The 17,528-nt window shown below is 40.9% G+C and overlaps 2 protein-coding genes across 2 annotated transcripts; both read left to right on the forward strand.

Moving 5' to 3' along the window:
• Positions 1-1,858: 1,858 nt before the first annotated feature.
• On the forward strand, positions 1,859-7,980 carry LOC102716790 (alanine--tRNA ligase, chloroplastic/mitochondrial). Its single transcript, XM_006656776.3, has 13 exons — positions 1,859-2,082; positions 2,199-2,285; positions 2,398-2,594; positions 3,192-3,370; positions 3,861-3,939; positions 4,262-4,396; positions 4,511-4,660; positions 4,770-4,880; positions 4,960-5,877; positions 6,242-6,514; positions 6,717-6,926; positions 7,282-7,430; positions 7,557-7,980. The coding sequence occupies exons 1-13, from the start codon at positions 1,938-1,940 to the stop codon at positions 7,891-7,893; spliced, it is 2,970 nt and encodes a 989-aa protein (XP_006656839.2). The 5' UTR covers positions 1,859-1,937; the 3' UTR covers positions 7,894-7,980.
• Positions 7,981-13,084: 5,104 nt separating this feature from the next.
• Positions 13,085-16,970, forward strand: LOC102707682 (E2F transcription factor-like E2FE). Its single transcript, XM_006655899.3, has 10 exons — positions 13,085-13,314; positions 13,404-13,524; positions 13,677-13,754; positions 13,875-13,940; positions 14,062-14,179; positions 14,264-14,331; positions 14,420-14,492; positions 14,587-14,648; positions 14,730-15,141; positions 16,657-16,970. The coding sequence occupies exons 1-10, from the start codon at positions 13,085-13,087 to the stop codon at positions 16,734-16,736; spliced, it is 1,308 nt and encodes a 435-aa protein (XP_006655962.3). The 3' UTR covers positions 16,737-16,970.
• Positions 16,971-17,528: the final 558 nt, after the last annotated feature.

The raw sequence follows: 17,528 nt of genomic DNA on the forward strand, positions 1-17,528 counted from the left end.
TAACTCGAAGTTCACGTTAGTGAAGAACCACTACCTTATATTAATAAAAAGAGCACAATTAAATATAATTTAGGGTGCTATATATATGATTTTTAAAAGTAAGTGGTGAACTAACTTTCTAATTTATGATGGGAAACGGAACTTCAAGCAAAAAATTAAGGACAGCAGATGTAATTTTACATTTTTTCCTGTTCCATCAGTATCTCCACTTCACGAGAGGAACCAAAGCATGGGACGATTCCTGTAGGAGGAACGAGGATAATCGGAGCCTCATTTTTAAACGAATGCGCTTAACGACATAAAAATAATTTACATGTAAAACTTTATACACTTATTTTTAAGTTATCTATAAGAAAATACTTAAAAAATAGAATGCGATAAAAAACTCAAAATTAAATTAAATTTTTTTTACTATTGCTGTTATCTAACATTGCTAGCTTGTGTACCATGGTACAACCTCATATCGTAAAAACTTTTTTAGTCTTGTCTAAATTTATTAATTGATAAACGTATATTATATATATACTATTATAAAAAGCGGTAACGATTCTACCAGTATTTTTCATCTATCTGTGCTGCTCGCGGCCCAGTCGTCCGCGCTCGCCGTTGGCCCACTCGCGAATAATAAAAAAGGAACATACTACAAGCGCCGGTGCTGGGGATCGAACTCACCACTGTACTACAACTAATGTTGTTAAATTCAAGCAGCGAAGCTAGCTTCGAGTGTTTTAGACTGGTTTATCCTTCTACTCGTAAAAATTTGTTGATAATTAGAGAACGTTTTTCGTTGTCTGGAATTGGCAGCATACACGTGTATTAGCATGGTTTTCAAATTGTTTTTCTACCGAGTAAGATAAGTTACTCGCATGATATCTGTTATTATACCTTTTTAACTATTAAACGGTGTGTTTATGGAAAACTTTTCATATAAAAGTTTCTTAAATAAATAATTTTCTATAATTTAATATTTGTTTTTTAAATGAAGCATACATTACCTCTGCTATAGAAAGAGTGTATTTTTTGTACTATCTACGTTTAAGATTTGATCGTCTATCTTATTTAAAAAAGTTTTATGATTAGTATTTTATTGTTACTCGCAAAATGCACGTGCGTTGTAAAATAGATAAATGCTTTTATTTTTATTAACTATTTTTTTATATACTCACATGGTAACAAATAATGATCCACGCCGTGCATGTAGATTTAAATGGTATTTTCTCCACTTCATGTATTGCGTATGTATTTAGTCATCCTGGTGCAAGTTGTACTTTTTTCATGTTCGTGCCATTGTTAATGCATTTTATCTAATTTGCTGAATCTAAATTCAAAATTTATGAATTTATATATTTTCATCAAAACATATCTGGTCAAGGTAAGCCCATGCAAAAGTTTATTATAAGTACATACAATATTCAACCAATCAAATAAAAACACCTTCCTAAATTAAGAAAAAGAAAGTGTCCACTTTTTAAAATCACCATTAAATCAATATTTATAATTGGTACCACTAATATTTTTAACGTTCGCTGCACATATTTAGATAGGGATGAAATTCTATAAATTTTAGATTTTTTTCTAAAAAAACAGCATTTATTGAAGCTGACACTAAATAGTTGAATTTATTAATATATTTTTTTGCACATTCCAAAAATAAAATAAAATTATATGGTTAAAACCCGTTGCAACGCAAGGACATTTTGCTAGTATATATATATATATTGGATTTATTAGTATATATATGAATCCAGAAAGTCTTACGTTGTGAAATAGAGGGGTGTAGTTGGTAAGTGGGCCCGAGCAGCTGCGTCCGTTAGTACACACCACCCATCGTCTCCACCCCACGCCAGAGACGCCATCGCGATAATCCTCGCGACGCCAGCAAGCTAAAGCCACAAACACCATACGCGCGCGGAGGCGGAGCTCTCTCTCCCTCTCCCATGGAGGCGGCCGCGCTCTCCCCCACCGCCGCCTCCCGCCCTCTCCCACTCCTCTCCACCGCGCCCGCCCGCCGCCTCCAGGCACTCCTCCCTCCCCTGCCTCTCTTCCCCCGCCGCCGCCTCCGCCCCTCTGCCCGACCCCGTGGTAACTCACTCTCATTCCTCCTCCCTGCTATGCCGCCTGCTCGAACTCGCGACCTGCCGTATCGATTTTTTTTTGTAAAGAGGTGCAGACTTTGATGTTTGATGGCGGCGCTGCAGGGCTGGGCCGTGTCTGTGTGGGAGATGGCATGGCGAGGAGGGGCTCGGCTCGTAAGAGCGGGATGCTCGTGAGGAGCAGCTCGTCAGGTTTAGTGCTCCTCCTTTGGTCTGATCAATGATTAGTACTAGTGAGTTTCTGCTTGGTCTGTGTGGTTCGGTTCGAGATTGCGGTGAAATTGAATGTAATCCACTGCCTCAGTCGAATCGGCAACTCATGAGGTGGGCACAGCTAGTTCGGGGGAGTGGAGTGGGGGCGCCATTCGGCGACGTTTCCTCGATTTCTATGCTGCACGTGGCCATAAGATCCTCCCCAGCTCGTCGCTTGTGCCAGATGACCCTACCGTGTTCCTCACTATCGCTGGGATGCTTCAGTTCAAGCCTATATTCCTTGGCAAGGTGATTCTCATAATACATATGGCATTCGGCATAACACTTGCGCTTACCCATAACTAAATGTATTTGATAAATATGGTTATCCTCATCCTACATATGTGTTTGAGAAAACAGGGAACACTGAAAAAAAAGTATCATCGTTTACATTGAGCATATTACAAAGTTGTTTAATTTTCTTGTTGACATTTAAATGTACATAATTTTTCCAGTTACAGGAAGCAAAACCTACACGAGTGACAAGTCTATGGCATTGTCTTGTTTCACGAGTTCAGATTCCGGGGAAAAATGCTCATTAGCAATTATAAGAGGGGTTAGTAGTACGTAGCAAGTGAATGAGCATCAGTGTTTACATGTAACAGTGTAAATCTAATTTCATATTTCAGTAAACGAGTGAAATTCTCTAGGACATGGAATGCCCCGTGGTAATCATGATGCCTATGTGGAAGAATCCAGTTTAAAACTAGAATTGTTGCCTTGATAATAGTAGTAACACAATGGGTTACTCCTCATTCTTTATAGATTAAGTGAGAGCAAACTATGTTGCAACCTGCATGTGTTTCTTATATCTTCGTCTTGAAGTACTTGTATTGCTCCTTCTAGGAACCTAGGCGTGTTCCATGTGCCACTACCTCCCAGAAATGTATACGGACAAATGACATTGAAAATGTGGGGCGCACAACTCGACATCAGACCTTCTTTGAGATGCTTGGGAACTTCAGCTTTGGTGATTACTTCAAGAAGGAAGCAATCACATGGGCATGGGAGCTGACAACCAAGGAGTATGAACAATTTCCTTATTTCCTATGGAGTGTGATTTCCGTATTGGTAGATTTTAAGCTTTTCATTGGAAAAGTTTGCCATATGACTGATTTTTACTACAAAAATTGTGTCAAAAAATACACGTGCCTCCAGGTCCATTTTCAAGAAAAAAAGGAGAAAAACTTCCAGATATTTTAGGGTTGTTCAAATGCTTATGGCAAGCTTCAGTGTATTGAGCTGCTCTGATTTCATCTGAAAATATAATACCATACTTGTGCCCAGTAATGCTATTACAAAGTTAGAACACTGTATCGGGATGATCAGTGTTCCTACATATGTCTTTGATTTTGTGCCGATGCTACTGGCTTGCATATTGGACTTCTTTCCAACCATTAACATGCTGTTTTAGTGTATACCGTATTACTGCTTTACTAGGCTTGATATTCTCACATTCTTTTGTTGTTTTAATTTCATACCTTTCATTCTTTCGTGTGTGTGTTATTTGTTTAGGTTTGGGTTACCCCCAGAAAGATTATGGATTAGTGTTTTTGAAGATGATGATGAAGCATTTTCAATTTGGCACAATGAGGTCAGTTATCCAGGATTTCCATCTTTCTGCGATCTTGAAGAGCTTTTTTTTTTGTATATGTTATCACTGCAATGGATATTTACATTTTAACCGCATCTCACTGTTATTCTTCATGGTAAATTAGACCATGCATTACTGATTAATCACTGACAAGTTGTTTATGGTATGGTTGTCAAAATATGCATATTATGTTCAAGAGGTGCATGGGATTGTGTATGGTAACATAGTGGCTGGTGCATTATCTTTAAACGATATTCTGTGCCTGTTTAAGTAATCAGTAACATTATGTGTGAGAGATTTTATATCTATTCATTTTGTCAAGGTTGGTGTACCAAAAGAGCGGATAAAAAGGTTGGGCGAGGAGGATAACTTTTGGACTAGTGGTGCAACTGGACCCTGTGGCCCATGTTCTGAAATTTATTATGATTTCTATCCTGAGAAAGGATCCTCAGATGCGGTATGTAAAAACTCTGTGGTGTCACTAGTTAAGAAATTTGCAGAATTTTTCCATGTTGTATGCAAGGGATTCACCATTAACTGAAACTAGTGATATACATATAGTTGTATGCAGGATTTGGGTGATGATAGCCGATTCATCGAATTCTATAATCTCGTCTTCATGCAATTCAACAAAAAGGATGATGGATCACTTGAACCATTGAAACAAAAGAACATTGATACAGGGATGGGCCTTGAGCGTATGGCACGTATTCTTCAAAAGGTATTTCTTACCATCTTTTTCTTTCTTTCTTTTTATGAAACTTAAAAAATAATTCATTTATGCCATCCCTTTAATTATAAGATGTACTCTAACTCAATTGTTGTCATAGGTTCCAAACAACTACGAGACAGATTTGATTTTCCCAATTATTGAAAAGGCAGCAAGCATGGCAATAGTGTCCTACAGCACAGCTGATGATGCTATGAAGACAAATCTTAAAGTATGCTATTCAGGATCTTATACTAGCTGCATGATAGATAAGGAGGTCATACATAACTTTTCTTTATGTTTTTTTCCAGATTATTGGGGATCACATGAGAGCAGTTGTTTATCTCATATCAGATGGGGTCATCCCCTCGAACATTGGGAGGGGATATGTTGTCCGAAGGCTTATAAGAAGAGTAGTTCGAACTGGTAGACTGATAGGTATAAGAGGTGATGGGCATGGAAATTCAGAAGGTGCCTTCTTACCTTCACTAGCTGAGGTAGCGATTGGTCTTAGCATGGAGATAGATCCAGATGTTGAATCTAGACGGAAATCAATTCTTGGAGAACTTCAAAGGGAGGAGCTGCGATTTGTTCAGACTTTGGAAAGAGGTGAAAAGTTATTAGATGAACTTCTGGATGAGGCATTATTAAGTGCTGGTAATAATGGCAGTAAGCCTTGTCTATCTGGAAAAGATGTTTTTCTTCTCTACGATACATATGGTTTTCCACTAGAGATTACAGATGAAATAGCAGGTGAACGGGGTGTTAGTGTTGACATTAAGGGATTTGATATTGAAATGGAAAACCAACGGAAACAATCTCAGGCTGCTCATAATGTAGTTAAACTTTCTGTAGGAAATGAGACTGAGATTGTGAAGAGTATCCCTGATACTGAATTTCTGGGATATGACTCTCTTTCTGCAACTGCTGTTGTTAAAGGTCTTTTAGTTAATGGAAACCCAGTGAGCGCAGTTTCAGAAGGTTCTGATGTAGAAATAGTATTAGATCGGACACCATTTTATGCTGAATCAGGTGGTCAAGTGGGGGATAATGGTTTCTTATATGTTTACGGAGAAGATGCAAAACAAAAGGCAGTCATAGAAATCAATGACGTCCAAAAGTCCCTGGGGAATATCTTTGTTCACAAAGGCACAATTAAACAGGGGTCAGTAGAGGTAGGGAAGGAGATTGATGCTGCTGTTGATGCAAAATTGAGGCAGGGGGCTAAGGTATGAAATCATGGAGGCATAAGATTGTTTTTTTCTGGTAGACAGCCTTTTCACTTTCAAGTTCAACTATAATTTGTTTTATTTTAATTCACTTTAACTCAACTTTGTATGTACTTGATGTGGTTTCTGAAAAATCTATCTAATCAGGTGTAAATACGACTTTAAAGAGAAAAATAGGAGCATTTGCTATTGATGGTTAATTTCTTCTGTTCTGTGACTGCTTACTGCTTAAATTGTAGACATATGAAACATTTTCTATTATATGCAAATGCGGTTTGAATTTAGGCCCATACTCTTCATGGCTTCCTTGGTCTGGTCTCTTACCTTCCTATGCTAACTTTGATTTTCTTTCTGACTTTTCTAGGTCCATCATACTGCAACACATCTCCTACAATCTGCTCTTAAAAGTGTCATTGGTGCAGAAACATCACAGGCAGGATCCCTTGTGGCATTTGACCGTCTGCGATTTGACTTCAATTTCCATCGCCCCCTTTCTGAAGAGGAATTAATGAAAATTGAATCACTTGTAAACGAGTGGGTTGGCAGTGGTACACATCTCGAGACAAAAGTGATGAATCTGCAGGATGCAAAAAATGCTGGTGCAATTGCTATGTTTGGAGAGAAATATGGCGAGCAGGTTAGTATAAATGTATAGATTTTTTTCAAGAAAAAAAAAAGATAGTGCCCTGAAAAATTAGGATATTGCAATGACATGACTGATTACCAAAGTGTCAAGTGCATATGAAAGTACGAACTTAAAGGAGCATAGAACAATGAATAGTAGCATAGCCAATATTTCACCCATCAATAAGATAATTTTAAATGTTTTGTTCTCATAGGTCAGAGTTGTAGAGGTCCCTGGGGTATCGATGGAACTCTGTGGTGGAACTCATGTGAGTAATACTGCTGAGATTCGTGGTTTCAAGATTATCTCAGAACAGGGAATAGCTTCTGGAGTCAGAAGGATTGAGGCAGTTGCAGGTGATGCATTTGTTGAGTACATTTGTGCCCGTGACAACTATATGCGGCGCTTATGCTCATCTCTTAAGGTATGATGGTGTTCATGCTTCTACCCTTCTGATTTCTCTTGTTTTTTGTTCATGAGCTTGGTTGCCATACTATGTGAATGTAATGATCGTTTACTTCTTAGTCCTATGTTCAAATAGTTAAACATGCATGCTTCTTACTGTTGTTGACCATAGGCACTGGTGTTCAGACACAGCATGTTAGCAACAAATTTACTCTTTAACCTGATTAGAGACGTCATGTTGGTGACAAGCAAATGGCCAACAACATGTTCATCCATGTCTAGGATTATTGATAGTTGCAATATCAAACCATGCTGATTATGTTTTCCATTTGTGTTTTTCAATTGACGTTCATCTACTTAAATAACCTGTACAGGTCAAGGCTGAAGATGTGAACAGCAGAGTAGAAACGATTCTTGAAGAACTAAGATCAGCCAGAAATGAAGTATCATCTCTACGCAGCAAAATCGCAGTGCTTAAAGCAGCATCCCTTGCAAGTAAAGCTACAAACGCTGATAACGTGAGGTACGATTACGACACCTCCGCTTTCACCACTCACATCCGGTCTTCAGTCATGTCACTTTCTATCAGAAATTAATAGCATTTGGCTGTTGACACAATCAAATCCATCCCAAAATCTGTGCTATGCAGAGTTGTGGTTGAAAACATGGGGGAGGTGGATGCCGACGGTCTGAAGAGCGCTGCAGAGTATCTCGTGGACGCCCTTGAAGACCCTGCCGCTGTGATCTTAGGTTCAAGCCCGGGTGATGGCAAAGTCAGCTTGGTTGCGGCCTTCAGCCCGGGCGTCGTCAAGATGGGAATCCAGGCAGGGAAGTTCGTCGGCGGGATCGCCAAACTCTGCGGCGGAGGCGGCGGTGGCAAGCCCAATTTTGCCCAGGCTGGTGGACGGAAGCCGGAGAACTTGCCAGGTGCGCTTGAGAAGGCACGTGATGAAATTGTTGCTGCCATATCGTCAAAGTCAAGCTGATTTTTGTACTGAACCGTGTACATAGGAAATAGAACAGCATTACGGCCATATGGTTCACAGGGGCAGTAAATTTTTTGTCAACCAATAGAACATTTTTTTTTCCTTCGCGGTGGCGGACTTGCTTTGCAGATAACCAGATTGTACCATTCTCTATAAGCGACAAAAGGCACTACATTCGTCGTAAAGAATTGTGAAGTACAGCACTGTACGAAAATTTTTGTGGATAAAACGTTTATCTTCTAATTAGGCTTTAGGGACTATGAACATTGTTGTGTTTCTCTCCTGCCCTTCGCATCGTTACGCTTGACCGTACTGAGATCGGAAGAAAAGATTGTAGCATTTTCCTATCAAATATTGCTGCATGGTTTTCCATCTAGGCGACGGAATACTTAACGACACACCACCCATCATACTTTAGGCCCTCTTTGATTCAAAGGAAATTTATAGGAATTTTAGAGAATTTTATTTCTATAGGAATTTTTTCTACAAAAGTCCTTTGAATCAAAGGAATAAACCCTATGAAATCCTATGAAATTTCTATGGATTGTCTCTTTCTATGCAAATTTTGGAGGAAATATAACAAGAGCTAAAACCTCATGGAAAAAAATCTCATGAGCCTTTATCTTTCCTTAAATTCCTTTACTATGGTCCAATCAAATGGTCAATCCTACCTACGTTTTTTCTGTGATTTGCAATCATCTGTTTTACACTTGTATTCCTGTCAGAATACTATGTTTTTACTATTCCTCTGTTTTTTTATTTCTATGATTCAAAGGAGCCATTATCCTCTTGTTTTCTCGGTTTTCCCTTCCTCCTTTATTTCTTCTGCCATTCTCCTTTTCCATGCTAGTTGTGTGGACAGACATGGTGACTGTGGAGCGAGCAGCAGGTGAGAATCAACAAGTGTCAGATCTAGAGACCTAGATCCTCCTCGTTACTTGGGGTGTGTTTGGTTGGCTGGACTTCCCTAGATGGGAGATGGCCACCCAGTTTTTTGATGTGTTTGGTTCGCGGGCGAACCTGGACAGGGTGATCCAGAAGAGGAATATTCCATAAAGACGTTGGATGGGTGTATCCGGCCAAATTGGCTAGATGAGCACATCCACCTTCACTAACGGTGTTCATTGGTGATTGTTTAGTGGTAATTGACGTGTTTTGTTATTAATTAGTAATTAACAAGTTTAAATTAGTGTTAATTAATGATGATAGATATATTTCATTGTTAATTTGTATTAATTAGGATAATATTTATGTTGATTAATTAATATTATTATTTATTAGTAATTAAATATGCTTATCCCATCCATCCTCATCCATCCAACCAAACAAAACATTGGATCATCACATCCATCCAACCAAACATAAATTTGGATCACCATATCCCTAAAAATATGAATGGACATATCCTATCCCACCTTGACCACCATCCAAACGTACCCTGGATCTACCCTAAGCGCATGTTGACGATGAGAGTGGTGAACAACACCAGGACTATGGCTCCTCATTTGTCTCATGCTTGCAGTTAGGCATGTTCAAACCTGGGTCAGGCCTGGAAAAAGTCTAGCAAAAAAACCTAGGCTTGAGCCTGACAATTAACAGAAAAACAAAGCACGGGCCAAGTTCGACCCCATGCTTTTTTGGATCAGGCCAGACTTTTTTGATATTTTTGAGCTTTTTAATAAATTTTGGGCTTTCAGACTTCAATATCTAGGCATGGGCCTAGCCCGGTGCATGGTCGGATTGGGCTAGACTCAACTTGGACGAGCTTACTTGGAGGCCAACGAAGTTGTTGGATCTAGAGCTTCGATTCACAATCGATGTGGCCGTTGCATACAAGTGCATCGTCCAACATATAATCCTCACCTAGTTTCACAATATCAGTCTCAGTACCTTTGGAATCATGACTAACACCAAGGTACCAAGTCTCGTATGTATCGGTCAATACCTAGGGTACTAGAATTGATACCCACAAGTATTGATATCCTTAAGACTGATGCATAAACATAGGTCTAATACCCCCTAGGTACCATGTATCAAGGTGTGTGAAAGGATTTAGACGATTGATAAACCTTCCACCGCTAGTTCCTCTTCTCAACTCTAAACTCATCCTCCCCTTTTTAGATAGTAGATTTGTTTAAGGGGCAGGGGCATGAGAGTGCGGTGTGGGGATTGGATTGTGCCAAATTCATGATTTAGGATGTGGATGCATGTGATGATGTTAGCCTTCATAAATTATCTCGTCCTTGTGATGGAACCCCATGTTGTAGTCATACTCTAAATAATTTATTCCCAAGTGATTGTTCAAATACATAACCGAAATTTTTTTAGGGTTGAAACAAGTAGATGTTTCCGCTTCCCTCTATAATTTTCAATAAAAATTGTAAACTTCATAAAACTACATGTACATTGATTCACTTATCACAAAACTACAAAATTAAGGATATGTATCTCATAACTATTGACTTAGCACCAAATTTATCCCAAAACTACATATTTAAGTCCTATATCATAAAACTAAGTATTTTACTAGTGAAGTTATTGAATAACTACAAATTTTAGAGTTTATAAATACATGGTACTATTACTTTTTTAGTTACAAAATTTATAGTTTTTTTTTGCAAAACCAGTGTTAAATATGTAGTTTTGTAATACGATGCCTTAAGTTTACACTTTTGTGAATATTTTGGTACTAAATATGTAGTTTTATGATACATAGTTTGATGAAAATACGTAGTTTGGTGAAAGTTACTCATATATTTTGTTACCCCTTGATTGACCTAATTCCATTTACCCTCAAACAACCTCTAGATCCTAGCCTCCATCTTGATCTCCGCATTGTGGTGCCTTCATCTTAAGCTCATGTTCGTTGTTGTCTCTAACTTGAGCCATGGTTTAAGTCACTGGCATGCTGCCTTGAGCTCCTCATCATGGTCACACTTAATACCTCAAGCTTTCCTATTGTTGCCAACTTCTAAATCCTAGTTGGTAATTCCAAAAGTTAGCCATCATTCCATCACTCTTACTACTCCAACAGTTTGGTCGCGTAGGACTGTGTAGGACTAGAGATCATAATAATTTCATGAGAAATAGAACAATCATTTACCACATGAATAATTTTTCACGCATTCTAAACATACCAAATAAAGCATGCACACCAACTATTCATTGATAGCATTTTACTCTCTTGGCCTGCTTATGAGCTACTAGCCGTTATCCCCACATTGAGCTATAGCCACAATCATATTTCCAACCTAAGCTCCTTGACAGCACCATCATCTCCACTTGGAGCTTTATTCACTATCATCATTTCTGCTTCAGTTAGATCACATATACTGGTAATATCACCACATCAATTTCCTTTTTGCAGTTGCCTCCACGTTGAGCTTTTAGTTACAACCACTTCTGTTCTGAATCATAATAATTATCTCTACTTTGAGCAGCCACACTAGGGAATCAACTCCTTGCTAGAGCTCCACCGTTGCTCCTCTAGAGGCATCTCTCTATCCCAAAAAATATTAACTTATGAGAACATATTTGGATAATCGAGTGTCTGATTCATCATATAGGTTATTTTTTAAGGAGTGAGTACATCCTGACTGTCTTTTCTCACCGAACCATCTAATGAATTGATTGCCATCATGCTCAACAAACTGCCTCCAAAAGTTTGCCATTGCTTGGTGTACTCTACAATGTCACCTACCTACATTGATTTCACTGTCTCAAGATCTGGTCCATTTGATTGTTGATTTGGGCACTCGTTGCTAAGCAAACAGAAAAGGAAAAAAAATATTTCGTGTAGTTATTGATTGCATTAATGTATACAACTAGACTACTAAATAACACGATTCTATGAATACTAGCTTATTCAAGAATATATTAAATGTGACTACATAGGATAAATTTAGACTTTATAACGTACAATAATTATGTGATAAAATAACACTAGCATTTCCCACTAGAACTAAGAAGTTTTCCGCATTCTAAACAAGTCTGATAATAAACCGGTATGAATTCCATTATGATTTATGATCAATTACTACTTACCATTTTTTGAAAATAAACCATACTGCCGATTGGTATAGCACTTGCATTCTTCGTGCCAGAAAAAATAGTCGTATCGAGGATTCTCACAAACTAGTACTTTATCCGTTTTAAAAAAAACTCAACCCAAAATAGTTGTGATCCTTTCGAACACAATGAATCTAGCCAACCCTATATCTAAATTCACTGTAATCACGTCTCCTTTAGTTTGAGTTTTTTTAAAAATAAAAGGAGTAATAACTCAAGTGAAAATGGCCGATCTCATCCTAGGGCCGTGTTCGTTGCCTCCAACAAGTTAACTTATCCCGCTCGTTTTCCGCGCACATGTTTTCTGAACTGCTAAACGATATATTAATCTTGCGCACACGTTTTGCAAAAAATTTCTATAGAAAAGTTGTTTTAAAAAATCATATTAATCTATTTTATATTTTTAATAATTAATAATTAATTAATCATGTACTAATCTATTGCTACATTTTCTGTACCAGGGATAAGTTAACTTACCTTACCCATGTCGAACGCGGCTTAGGCTATTTTCAGTTTGCAAAATAATTTTGTAAAAACATCACATCGATACGTACGATCATACATTTAAAGTATTAAACGTAATCTAATTAAAAAATTCAGATTCCACCTGGAAACTACAAGACGAATCTTTTGCGTCTAATTAATCCGTCATTAGCACATATTGGTTACTGCAGCACTTATGACTAATCACGTATTAATTAGACTCAAAAGATTCGTCTCACAATTTCTCCCATAACTGTATAATTAGTTCTAATATTCATATATGTTTAATGTTTTATTTGAATGTATAGAAATTTAACGTGATAGAAAAAGTTTGCCCCCTCCCAAGTCCCACCGTTGCCGCCACAGCAGTCCCACTTCGAAACTTCGCGCTCGGCTCCGCTGCGCCCCCGCGCCACCCCATCACACCGCCAGGTGGGCCCATCCTCCAAACCGACCGAGCCGCACCAGCGCGCGGTGTGGCGGAAGCGCTTTTGAAAAAAGACCGCCGCGCCCAATTCCCAAACCCCGTAGATCTCCGCAAAAAAACAGAAGCGCGCCGCGCATAAATCATTTCTCCCTCCCTCGCTCGCTCCCCAACCAAATCCATCCCGCCCGCTCCCCCCCAAACCCTCCCCGCGCCATGGCCGCGGCTGCGACCCCCTCTTCCTCCGCCTCCGCCGCCGCTTCCGATGCTGCTCCCCCGCCGCCTCCGCCGCCCGCGCCCCAGCCGCCTGCCCCTTATATGCCGCCGCGGTTGGTGGTGGACGGCGCGGGGGGTGGCGGCCTCGGCGTCGGCGTCGGGAAGGGGAAGCCATGCCGGCACCACGCGTACAGCCGCAAGCAGAAGTCGCTCGGCCTCCTCTGCACCAAGTACGGATTTGGTCTTTTTTTTTTTGGTTTTGGGTTTAGCCGCCAGCTTCTCGAGGGTTTTTGTTTGCTGATTTTGGTTTTGTGCGTAGCTTCGTGGCACTGTACGACCGGGAGGACGTGGAGTCGGTGGGGCTGGACGACGCGGCGAGGCGGCTGGGCGTCGAGAGGCGCCGGATCTACGACATCGTCAACGTGCTCGAGAGCATCGGGGTTAGGATTTGATCCCCTCGTCTCCTTTTGCTTGGACTGCGCGATCCTGTTTCGACCAGCTGCATGCACGGGCCGCATGGCATCGATTTGCAGCATTTGCTACTTGTTCTTCTGTTCTTTAATTCGCTAGACATCGCTTGGCCATCTTGCAGATGCTCGTGAGGAGGGCCAAGAATCGGTATACATGGATTGGCTTCGGCGGAGTCCCTGCGGCGCTCGCGGAACTCAAGGTTTGGATATTCTGTTCTACCCATTGTGTCATTGTATGCTTCTCGAGGCGTAATTACATCAAAATTTCAATGTGTTTATTGATTTTGCACCCACCATTTTGTTACTTCGGTTTGGTTCAGGAGAGGGCACTGAGGGGGGTATCCAGCGCGGCTTCACTATCACTGGATGAAACATCTGCTGCTAATGTAAGACTTGTTATCATTTTCTTTTTGCTAGCCCCTGGTAGTTTTGCAAATCGAGAAAAATAATTAGCTCTTCTACTGGCAATAGTGACACCTTTTGTGTTTGTGAATTTTGATTTAAAAGGTCTCGGATGATGAAGAGGATGACAAGTTAGATGATGCCGATGGGGATGCGGATAGCGAGAAGCTCAGCCAGTCCATCGACACTCATTCTGATAAGCCCCCCTGCAAGATTCGATCCGGTATAGCTGGTTTGTCACTTTATTGCCATCTTGCTATGCAAGGTGGAACATGTGGTTTGTATTGACTGTGTCCTGTGTTTTCAGATCATAGGAAGGAGAAGTCTCTTGGCCTCCTCACTCAGAATTTCGTTAAGCTCTTCCTCACCATGGAGGTAAACAACACTGTATTTGTTCCTCAACTGTTCGATTCGGTTGGATGACCTTTGCGGTTAATTTTAGCTGAATTTGTATTTGATTCAGATCGAGACGATCACACTTGATGAATCTGCAAAGCGGCTCCTTGGAGAGGGACATGCCGAGAGCAATATGAGAAGTAATTATTCACATTTGTTTTGTATAATTCCAAAATGGCGAGAGTCTATATTATCCAACTGGAACTCACAATGATTCTGATATTTTTAACACAGCCAAAGTTCGGCGGCTGTACGACATTGCCAATGTTCTGTCTTCTTTGAATCTTATTGAGAAGGTATATCTAGAACCGCATGCCATTGCAGTTGAACCTAAGCGATTTTTTTCTTAGCTTGACATCTTCTGCTGCTTGTTTCAGACACAGCAGTTGGATTCAAGAAAACCTGCATTCCGGTGGCTGGGACGGCCAAAACGAAACGAAGGGACTGGTGTCACGGTTGCTTTACCCCCAACTAAGATTATGTTGCCTAACAAGAGAGCATTTGGTACTGATCTCACTAACATTGACAATAAGAGGGGCAAGTTGGAGTCCACAACTGAGAACAAAGGCAAGCTTGCGCAGGATGGTGGCAATATATTCAAGAATTTTCAGACGCAAGTCACGCAACCAGGACAAGGGAACAGGAGCGACTTTGTTTATGGTCCCTTCCACCCTGCTGGTGCAAGGAAACAAGAACATGATAACCGCAATGTACAAGAGAGGGAGAGGAAGAGTATTCAAGACTGGGAGAACCTTGCTTCTTCATTCCGTCCGCAGTATCAAAATCAAGGTGAGCTTTGATTCTCTCTATCTGTATAGTCAACAACCCACTTTTATTACCTAGCAGTCTATTTGTCTAGCTAGCACTTTGGTTGCTGTATACAGTATACTACATACCATGTGATTCGTCAATGCTAGTGTACACAAACATCAAGAAGCAAATGAAACTTAGGAATTCATGAGTGCTTATGGATTGTTGCATGTGAACACTAGAAGGGTTTATTAGATTCATTCAGGTTCATGTCGGTGTGATCAATAAGTTTAGTCCACACCTTCAACCCTTAGCTGATATTCACAATTAGGGTATAGCTCCTTATGTCTTCACATATTTGCTTTACATTTGTCTTAGATGTTAGTCAACACATTGTTTCCTCTAGTTGTTTGCCAGCATGCATTTTGTATTTAAGTTTTTGAAAATCAAATTAAAACGTCAATGCCTCGTGCATAGAAAAGCCATGTAGTGATGTCCACATGAGTGAATCGGTTTTAATGGCTGTCACTACTAGGGTTGGCAACGGGGTGGGGGCGGGGATGGCTGGAACGCCCCTGGCCTTGATTTTGATCCTTGGCCCTGGCCTCGAATTGGAAATCGGGGGAAATCTGGTCCCCGTCCATGAACAGGGTGTCAGGCGGAGCGCGTAGGCCGTCGGCGTCGGGGGCAGAGGGTGACAGCGGGCGGCGTTGGCCCTCGTTGCCTCGAGCGAACCGGAGAGGCGACCGACGTCGGGGGTGAAGGGCGGTGATGGGCTTCGTTGCCTCGGCGAACCGGAGAGGGGGGAAGAGGACAGTGGTGGGTGGCGTCAGGCCTCGCCGCCTTGGGCGAATTGGAGAGGGGTCATGACTCAGCGGTAGAGGGCGGCGGCTGGCGACGGCGTGCCTTGGTGAATCAGAGGAAGGGTCGAAGACTTGGCGTTGAGGGTAGCGGGGGGTGGCGGATGGCTTACGTAGCCACCAGAGGAGAGGGCGCCACCGATGTGGGTGGGAGTGAGCCACTGATGCAAACACATTGCTAGCCTACTAGGGTTAGCTACTTTGCCACTTCTGTTGGGCTGAGATGTAGCCAGCCCAAGTGTAAAAAAGCCTAACTTTTTTATTTTTCAAATATTTCAGGGCCCCGTAGAGATTCCCGTGGGTTAATATTGCCCCCTGCCCGTCTCCAAAAAAAAAAACAGGGCCCCAACCGATTCCCCGTGGGGTAAAAAATTGTCCCCGACCCTGGCCCCGTTGGGGTGATGCCTTGCCCCCGGTGGGGAATTTGTCAACCCTAGTCACTGCCCTTGTTGCCTTGAAATGCTTGTTTTGATGAATGAAGCACAATTACGTTCTGCACTTCATTAATCAGAAAAAGATTGAAGTTGATCGCACAATTACCAATTATGCATTCATCATGATATATGATATGTTTAGTAGTATTGTTTGATATTCTCAAGTAGTTCACCTTCTGTCAATGTAACGTTGATTCTATTGAAGAGTGTGATCCGTTGGAACAAACTCACAGAATATCTTCCGTTTTTGAATGCTGCAGCACTGAACGATCTTTTTGGCCACTACGTGGAAGCATGGAAGTCATGGTACTCGGATCTCACGCGAAGCAGAGCGTCGTAAAACTAGATTTTAGGCTGGTCCGTTGTAAACAGATTCTTGTGGGCAGATCAACTCATTCTGTTGATGCATGGTTAGGAGTTGAGTTGTACAATATGTCATAAAACACAAAGGCAGTGCTGGCCTTTGATTGATTGTATTTACTCAATGCAAGCAACTTAAAGTAGTTTTCGTCAATAACAGAATATACCTTTCTTTAGCAAGTCGGTGCTGCTGTCAACACCAATGAGATTGCGAAATGGCAATGCAGTCTCAAGCTTTTTCACATTTTTCTTTTCACTGTTCACTTTGCTAAATTGTTTTTGTCAACAGGAGAAATCAAACCAAGATTTACAGGAAAGCTACCTGGATTCAGCTAAAATGTGGCAGGTCTGCATGAAATAGTGTCGGAGTGCAAGCTCCTCAAGTGGGAGTTCGATGAACTCTTTTTTTAGTTCGACCCAGGGGTGTAGGGTTCAGGTTCTTGTGAAAGAGATGAACACGGAGAGTTATACAGGTTCGGGCCACTAGGAGCGTAATACCTTATAACTGTCGCTTGGTCATTCAGGAAAAGTGAGTACAAGCCTTTTTTAGGAAGACATTGTCTGTCTAATGACTAGGATCCGATCTCTTTTCTAGATGGAACAAGGCATTCTTTTATAGTAGTAAGGAGTTATCACAATTGTCACAGTCCTAATCCTACCAACTACTGACAAGTAGATCATCATCACACTATGACTTGGTGATACGAAGATCTGCTGCTGTCGTGTTGGTCGTAGTCCGTCAAGGGGTAGGTGGATGTGTCAGCCTCACTGT

This window comes from Oryza brachyantha, chromosome 6 (genome assembly GCF_000231095.2).
Source record: "Oryza brachyantha chromosome 6, ObraRS2, whole genome shotgun sequence".
Lineage (NCBI taxonomy): Eukaryota > Viridiplantae > Streptophyta > Magnoliopsida > Poales > Poaceae > Oryza > Oryza brachyantha.